Source organism: Macrobrachium nipponense, chromosome 3, assembly GCF_015104395.2.
Source record: "Macrobrachium nipponense isolate FS-2020 chromosome 3, ASM1510439v2, whole genome shotgun sequence".
NCBI classification, from domain to species: Eukaryota; Metazoa; Arthropoda; class Malacostraca; order Decapoda; family Palaemonidae; genus Macrobrachium; species Macrobrachium nipponense.
In genome coordinates, this window is record NC_087202.1 from 6,938,656 (window position 1) to 6,948,289 (window position 9,634).

The following is a 9,634-nucleotide window of genomic DNA, read 5'->3' on the forward strand; positions in this document are numbered from 1 at the left end:
GAACGTGATTTGAGATTCACAGATATTAAAAGTCAGTGATTAAAAAAAATTCCTGTTTTTCATTGAACGGATATTTATTAATATTATTTCAATAATTGATAATATTAGTATTAATGTTATTAATATTATTAATGCTAATACTAATATTAATAATATTACTGTTATTATTATTATTATTATTATTGATTATTAGTTTTATTATTATTATTATTATTATTATTATTATTATTATTATTATTATTATTTCTAGTATTAGTATTATTCAGTAGATGACACCTATTCACACCAAAGGAGCCACTGACTTGAAAATATAGCTTCCAAAGAATATTAATGTGTTCATTTAGTAGAACTCAGAAGAATTGAAGGAAAATACATACAGAAGAGATCCCACTTATTGAAAAAAAGAAAAAATTAATTAATTAATAGAAAAACTAATAAAAATGTATCCAAATTCAAGAAGAATAGTATTAAGGTAGTGGTGCATTCCAGTTTCCCATGAACTTCAGAAGTTCCAACTTTTAATTTGATTTTTGACAGGACACAGTGGTTGCTCTGCAGTCCTTTTCGCAGCTTTCAGCGAAGCCTTCCCGCCCACAGGAACAAAATATCACCATATCAGTCACTGCTGGAAGTCAGTCGTTTGACATTGAGATCAATTCAGAGAACCGTCTTGTCCTGCAGACCAGCTACGTCACGGGCGACCCACCTTTTGACGTCACAGTGACTCCGTCTGGGAGTGGATGCGCTCTCGTCACGGTATGTTTTGAGGTCGACTCATTCACACACACACACACACACACACACACACAACACACACATATATTATATATATATATATATATATATATATATATATATATATATATATATATATATATATATATGGTCCCGTGGGTGAAGTATTTAAGAGATCCTCACGTGAAAATGAAAGAAGGATGGTACAAGACTTTCAACTTTTGCTCCAAAGTCATCGTCAGGGTACTAAACAATTTTAAGAAAAACAAAACATACATGAGTCACTAATAACAAATGTAATAAGTCAACACCCTGCATAAGTACGCAAATAAACATTGTTAAAAAAAATAGTATGCAGTTACTACAAAATATCTAACCACTAGTTTAACTTTTAAATCATTAAGAATAAAACTTTTCAACAATTCATATTCATGTTACTAAAAGAACTAATGAGGCATGCTTCAACTAACAATCTGTCATGTATTGATGAAATTCTAAAAACGACTCTAGCTGAATTCCAGTCTATAGGGTGTTCACATTTTCACGTGAGGATCTCATATATATATATATATATATCATATATATATATATATATATCATATATATATACATATATATATATATATATATATATGTATATATATATATATATATATATATATATATATATGTATATATATAATATATATATATATATATATATATATATATATATATATATATAGAGAGAGAGAGAGAGAGAGAGAGAGAGAGAGAGAGAGAGAGAGAGAGAGAGAGAGAGAGAGAGAGATTTTTTAAACCAAACACTATTCGGATGATATCACATCTCTTCGGCAATTGGTAAAACGTTCATTTAAAAAATACCTTTAATGTTCTTTTTAAATACTACTAATACAGTTTGGGAATATTCATCCACTTTGATAGTTACAACACTAATTTCAGGTCAGTCAGTCATTAAAAAAAACGTAGTGGAAAAACTGTTGATCCGGCTATTGGTTTTAATTGTACAGAATTGCCTTGTCTGTCCGTCCTCAAATCTTAAAACTAGTAAGGCTAGAGGAATGCCAATTGGTATGTTGGTCATCCACCCACCATTCATCAAACATACCAAATTGCAGCCCTCTAGCCTCAGTAGGTTTGATCATATTTAAGGTTAAAGTTAGCCATAATCATGCTTCTGGCAATGGTACAGGACAGGCCACCACGCCCGGCTCATAGCTTCATGGGAAGCAGCTCATACAGTATTATACCGAGACCAGCGAAGTATAGATCCATTTTCGGTGGTCGTGATTATACGCTGTATAGAAAACGCGATTTCTTCAGCGCATTTTCGACTTGTTTATTCTCATGCTAATCTAAGACACTTGAATCCTCAGATTACCCACCAGTACAACGTCAAAGAAGAGCCAGAGAGCTCTGCTTTTAAAATGTCTGTCAAGACGGACAGAGAAAACTGCTCATCTAACAGTTCCCTGGAAATTTGTGCTTCTTACACCAATGAGGACTCCGTATCCAACATGGTTGTCATGGAGATCGACCTCCAAACAGGATACTCGGCAGATGAGGACGACTTGAGAGGTCTCGTCGCTCAGCAAATCATCAAGCGTTACGAGGTAATTGTTTTGGTAACCATAGTTCCTCACTGGACGAGTCGGTTGCGTACTCGCCCACCAATCTGGTAGCCCGAGTTCGCTCCCAGCTGCTGCCAGCGTATGAAATCATAGGAATGTATTTCTGGTAATTCTAAACCCATTTCTTGATATAATGTGGTTCTGATCCCACAATAAGCTGTATAGGTCCCGTTGCTAAGTAACCAATTGGTTCATAGCCACGTAAAATAAAATCTAATCCTTCGGGCAAGCCTTAGGAGAGCAATTAATCAGCTCAGTGGTCTGGTAAAACTAAAATTTACTCAACGTTTGTTAACCATAAAACTATTTCCTTGAAAGCTTCGCCAATTTTATGTCTAATGTGAATTTTATTATGAAATAAATATGGATTACTTTGATTAATCTCCTGTCAGCCTAAATGAGATCATTTTGTATGAAACTGCTCACTGCAAATGCATATATTCCTGAGGAAGTTATAAGAAATCTTTAGCACTGAAGATACATCAAGAATATTACCGGAAATGACAAAAGGACGCCAGTTCAGATTCGCGTTTTATAAGACATTTGGGAATGTTTATTTTATCGGCTTCATACTAACCTGCATCGTTTGCTTTCCATAGGAGAAAGATGAGATTGTCTTCCTTTACCTTGAATCGGTCGGTGGCTCCGAAGTCTGTGGCTCCTTCCACGTCCTGAAGGGCTTCGAAGTCCAAGATCTTCTGCCCGGCACCGTCACCCTCTACGATTATTACACACCTGAATTCAGGCTGACTCAGGTACTGTATAGCTTTGATAGAGGGAATACCTGATGATAATTGCTATTCGGCCAGATTATTATTATTATTAATATTTTACTTTGTAACACTATCCTCTGACAATATCGATCGCTTCTGAATATGCAGGACATAGTTTCATAATCGTGTTTAGAAGAAAATTCACCTTAAATCACTAAAAAATATAAATATAAAGAGTAAAATTATAAACAGTATGTTGAAGATACCCTCTTGTAGAACGATAAAAACAAAGCGGAATTATTTAACAGTGCCACCCTTTTTTCGTTAAACACTTGAATTAACACTAACTCAGGCACGGTATGTCTTCAAGTAAGCAGAATAACTAAAGTTAAACCTAATTGACTGTATTATGAATGTTATTTTTCTTTGTGACACCAATACTCTGACACTTTTGATCGATTTTGAATATGACAAGATATAATTTCATAATCTTGTTTAGACAACATTCTCCATAAATAATTGGGAAATATAACCATATGAATTTTTGAACACCAACTTCAAGAGCCTATTTTGTACAACGACAATAAGTTTTGTTTTAATTGTTTCGCTCTTTCTTTCGTTTCAGTCATTCGAAATTGAAGACACATGTGAGTCAGCGTGAAGTGTGTGCTTGGCTCCTTTTGGTAAACGATGGATGGCAAATGACTGCACTGCAATATGTACAAAAACAGTGAAAAAAACAAATTTTTTTTAGTTATTGGTCTTAGAGACGCATCCCATTTCAAACAAAAATGTTAAAGTTTATATTGGTCATTATTTCTGATTTTATCGGACACGAAGCCTTCCTCATTTGATTTCTGAAGGTACATCAATAACCTGGCGACCATTTCCTTGTTTTACGGAAAATATCCATGAAAAATGTAAAAAATGAACAGCTTGTTTAAAAAAAAATTCACTTTGACAGAAATATCAAACTGTTCTGGTGCACCTGGTATGACACTTGCCTTTCCTTTAGCGGTTATGTCACGAGCATTTTCTCTTTCCTTCTCTTCAGCCCCCGCCCCTCCCCCCCTTCAGATTTATCAGTCTTCTCCTTTCACCTACCTTCCGAACTGCTTTTATCATCAGTCACCTCTGCATTTCATATATTCGAACGGTCACCACTAATTTGCATCATCCCTGTTTCTGAATGGAATCAGTCCTTTCCATTGTCTCGTCTGATTTGTCATCAAACTCTTTTGTTTGGTTCAATAATAAAACAATATTTTGAGTGTTTGGTTGGATTTAATGGTGGAGGAGGTACAGAGTGCTTTTAATCCTTATTATTATTTTTATTTATTATCATTATTATTATTCAGTACTAGATGAAACCTATCCATATCTAACAAGACCACCAAAGGGCCACTGCCTTGATATTCAAGCTTCCAAAGAATATTAAGGTGTTCATTTCGAATAAGTAAGAGGAAGTAAAGTGAAATACAGAAAGAAGAGATCCACTTATTAAGAGAAAATTTATTGATAAATAGATAAATAAATAATAAAGGCATTTAAATGCAAGAGGAATAGTATTAGGGTAGTAAGGCTTTGCATTTTCGCTTGAACTTCTGAAGTTGCAATGCACCAAGCAACTCCATCAACCTATTGCAATTGTTATTTGAAAAGGATTCCAAGATCATGGACCCTGAATGAGTAGTAAACTTTAGTATCAATAAAAATTTTATTAATTATTCTATCAGACCAACATCATCCACTTTATATTGGTTCACTGTAAATTACGAAATGGTTATGTCACTTTCAGTGGTTTTTTATAATCCATTATTGTATCTTTTGTTGAATATTAAGTTATTTTTTATATATTCTAAGAAATCATCTGTTATATCTTGGTAAAAATTATTTGACTAGGCTGAATTTTGTGTTTAAAATAATTCCTCAAAGATTATGCAAAATATAAAATGCAATTATTTTCCTTGTTTCTTTTATCACCTTCATAAATGCATATAATTTCAACCTTTCTGCGCGAGATAGTTAATGTATATACACATATCTACATATACATATAGCCTATATATCACTGTGAAATATATTCTGTTAAAACAGAATTCCATCTGATACAATGAGCCGATAAAAATGCCAAAACGTAGAAAGTAAATACTATATTTCAGAGACCAAACTGTATCTCTCCAGGCAGGTGATGAATGAGAAAACGTTACAGAAAAAACAGTATTTATACCAAGAGATCCTCAGGTCAGCCATGTAGTCACCCCAACTGACAAGTTCTCTTTAATCTTCTTAATCGCTAGTCGGAGAAAGATTTAATCTATAATATCTGAGTCCCACGATCCTTTAGAAAGATTCATTGTGTGTCTTTGTTCTTTGTTCAATCAAAACTGATTCTACCATCTGGCTTTTGAACTGACAATTGCTGCTATAAATTATATGTGAAAAATACAAGTTTATTCTGTATATACATATTTATGTATACATATGTAAGTCCTAAGGTTATAATTACTTATATATTGCCAATATGTTCGTTGTGACCTTTTTGGAATGTGGAGAACAGAACCTAAGCAACGACCCGAGAAAAGCTGATAAATAATTTCTGTGATGGCGTGATATGAAAACTGCATAGAAAGACGGGTCAACGTTCGTCCTGTAGTTATGTCAGTTCATGGGTCTTTTTCAAAGTGCCTTTGGGAAACTGGTTGTAGCCAGTAATATGGGGCATTAACGAAGTGTGCATTCGTATGTGTATATATAAGAGATCCTCACGTGAAAATGAAAGAAGGAGGTACCAAGACTTTCAACTTTTATTCCAAAGTCATCTTCAGGGTACTGAAGATGACTTTGGAATAAAAGTTGAAAGTCTTGGTACCTCCTTTCATTTTCACGTGAGGATCTCTTATATACTTCACCCACGGGACCATTGTGGAATTGCAAGATATATGTGTATATATATGGTTAAAAAAGTTAAGTACATCTTTGTATTACCAGACCACTGAGCTGATTAACAGCTCTCCTAGGGCTGGCCCGAAGGATTAGATTTTTTTTCTACATGGCCAGGCACCCATTGGTCAAAGAATATGGTGTTCATTAGGAAGAAGCAAGAGAAAGAAAAGGGAAATGGACAAAAATGTTTTAAAATGCAAGGAGAATAGTATTAGGGTAGTAATGCATTGCATCTTCGTTTGAACTTGGGAAGTTCCTATTACAGAATAGAATAGAGCAGAATACAGAATTATCATTATTATTATTAATACTATTATCACTATTATTTAGTAGACAAAACCTACTCATATGGAACCAGCCCACCAGATATCCAAACAAGAAAAAGCTTTTGGCATCGAAAATTACAAAAAAATGACGAAGGTCCCTTAGAGTAGACCTAAAATTAGAAACAAATGATAATGCGTAACAGGGAGACAACAAGAAGAGAGCGAAAAGATAAACCAACATTATAACAGAAAGTTTCGTCACGTGAAATGTCGGGGAGCCAAACAAGGCAAATAGAGGCGAAGTGATGCGAAAATATCCAAAACTAATGAAAAAACATGATATCGAGCACGGAGCTAAACAGGAAGTCTCTACCTTACAGGGAATTTCTGCGAAAAGAGTGTAATAATCAGTTTTGATGCTCAGATAATGAAATATTCAATGTATCAAAGCTCTGAATGAAAGGGTCCGATGGAAAGAAACGCCAAAGTTAATTACGTCTAGGTTTTTTTACCGACTCTCCCTTTTGCCAAAGGAATATCTGAAATAACAGGGGTTGATTAGAATGTAACGCATCCTCGGAGCATGTTTGGGCTTTTCAAAGAAGCATGTGTATAGGTACACACACACGCGTTCACACAAACACAAGCACATATTCATATAAGTATATATATATACATATAAAAGGATAAATCTCATGTATAAAAGGCCCATTAAAACGCTCTGTTTTAAAGCCAAGGACTATTTCGGTGGACTAACTCCCACCCTTATCAAGTAGTGAATGACAGAGGGAGTTGCATAGCGAAATATATAGTGGGAAATATACCCTTAGGTGATGCCCAAGAAGGTCACCGCTAAGCCGACGTTGGTTGTGTTAATTGTCTTAATCCGCTTCATCGTTGCCTTAAGGAAGATATGGTCTATCTAGTCAGTCCCAGGCTCCATTTGGAAAGGTTGATCCTATTATCTTGTGTAAAAATGTTTATGATAATACATATATTTGTGTGTATATATATACACAAGCACACATTTGATTTATATATATATATAGTTCTATATATAGGAATATATATATAATTTAACAATAGATAGATATGCATTATTATATGATATATATATATATATATATATATATATATATATATATATATATATATTATATATATATATATATATGATATATATATATATGGATATATGATCTATATAATATAATATATATATATATATATATATATATATATATATATATATATCATACATTACCGTGATTCATATACATATATCGAACTACAAATGTCCTTTAATATCTAATTCGCTCTACCTCGTGTCAGGGTGGTTAAGGTTTGGCTTCACTGCCAGTCCTGGAATTGAGAGGTCGCTGGTTCGCGCACTGTCGATCGCCATTCTCATATCGCTTAACAAATTCCCCCTCGGTTAATCATATATGAAAATATATTAATTCCGAGTAGAGCGAATTAGATATTAAAGGACTTTGTGTGATATATATATATATATATATATATATATATATATATATATATATATATATATATATATGTGTGCTTGTGTATATATATACACACAAATATATATATATTATTATAAACCTATATAATAATAAAATACGTGAGCTCATTGCTGTATCACATTCATGTCTCTAGGTATCAAATGAAAGTCTCGTAATGATTCCACTCATATTTTCCTAATCTGTGCAATGATGCTGAAGAACAGGACCGAAAGTACTTGGCTATCTCTTTTTCATTTTTTCCTTCGTGGCAAAAAACCTTTATTTATACATAGAATCACGTTTTATATACTTCGTGATCAAGTTATTCTATATAAATATATATATATATATATATATATATATATATATATATATATATATATATATGTGTGCTCGTGTATATATATATACACAAAAATATATATATTATTATAAACATTTTTATACAAAAGATAATAGGATCAACCTTTCCAAATGGAGCCTGGGACTGACCAGATAGACCATGTCTTCCTTAAGGCAACGATGAAGCGGATTAAGACAATAATACAACTAAAGTCGGCTTAGCGGTGACCTTCTAGGCATCACCTAAGGTTATATTTCCCACTATATATTTTGCTATGTAACTCCTTCTGTCATTCACTACTTGATAAGGGTGGGAGTTAGTCCACCAAAATAGTCCTTGGCTTTAAACCAGAGCATTTTAATAGGCCTTTTATACTTCAGACTTATCCTTTTATATGTATATATATATACATATATGAATATGTGCGTGTGTTTGTGTGAACGCGTGTGTGTGTACCTATATACACACTTTTTTGAAAAGCCCAAACATGCTCCGAGGATGCGTTACATTTTAATCAACCCCTGCTATTTCAGATATTCCTTTGGCAAAAGGGAGAGTCGGTATAAAAACCTAGACGTAATTAACTTTGGCGTTTCTTTCCCTAGGACCCTTTCATTCAGAGCTTTGATACATTGAATATTTTATTATCTGAGCATCAAAACTGATTACTAATTTATGGCATCTATAGTATGTGTGTTTTACATGTTTGCAGGATATATATACAGGCGGCCCTCGGTTAACGGCAGAGGTTCCGTTCCTGGCCGCCGCCGATGAGCGATTTTCGCCGTTGAGCGATTTTAAAGTCTACGGCCGCCGCACACCTTCTTTCGGAGCACTTCACCGCTTAACAGCGCCTTAGACCAGTCAATGGCGCCGTAATCTAGCGATCGCTCATCAAGTAAAATGTTATTTATGCAGTAGTACTATAGCAATTACTGTACAGTACTACTGTACAGTACATTATAGTTGTAAATACTGCATTTATGTACAGAAATAAAATTACCCTATCTGTAATACGTATGTACATTTTCATACACATTTAAACATGAAAACATGAACATTTATAAATTGACAGATCGATCGCTAAATTTGCACTTTTTTATCTCGATATTTTCGGAAGAGCGGCTGGCGGCGGCATAAATTAGCATCATGGGCAGATAGTTTACCCTAATAGCTACGTATGTAATAACTCTCAATAAAAATAAATGTTAATATTATTTGCATAACCTTTACTATTGGTCTAGAACGGTTCTTCTACAAATTTTTCATGACAGATTTGATGACATACATGGAAACTTTGGCATAGTAAACAAAGTCTTACCTCTCTCAGACCGCTTGATGATATCGTATATCGTCTCCAGCGATATCGTCTTCCTCTTCTTGGCGTCATTTCCATGGGACGTAGTAGCTGGACGCTTAGGACCCATGATGAATGAAGTTAAGCAGTAAAACTAAAACAAGCGAGATGGGAAATTGCTCTACGAAGACCGCC

General features: G+C 33.9%; 1 protein-coding gene across 1 annotated transcript in view; it reads left to right on the top strand.

Moving 5' to 3' along the window:
- The window catches only part of LOC135222135 (alpha-1-inhibitor 3-like), a 77,871-nt gene extending 72,856 nt beyond the window's left edge, over nt 1-5,015 (top strand). Inside the window, 4 exon segments of the mRNA XM_064260303.1 lie at nt 538-756; nt 2,112-2,348; nt 2,966-3,121; nt 3,705-5,015. Of these exon segments, the coding sequence (XP_064116373.1) occupies nt 538-756; nt 2,112-2,348; nt 2,966-3,121; nt 3,705-3,740 (648 nt within the window). The 3' untranslated portion in view covers nt 3,741-5,015.
- Nucleotides 5,016-9,634: the final 4,619 nt, after the last annotated feature.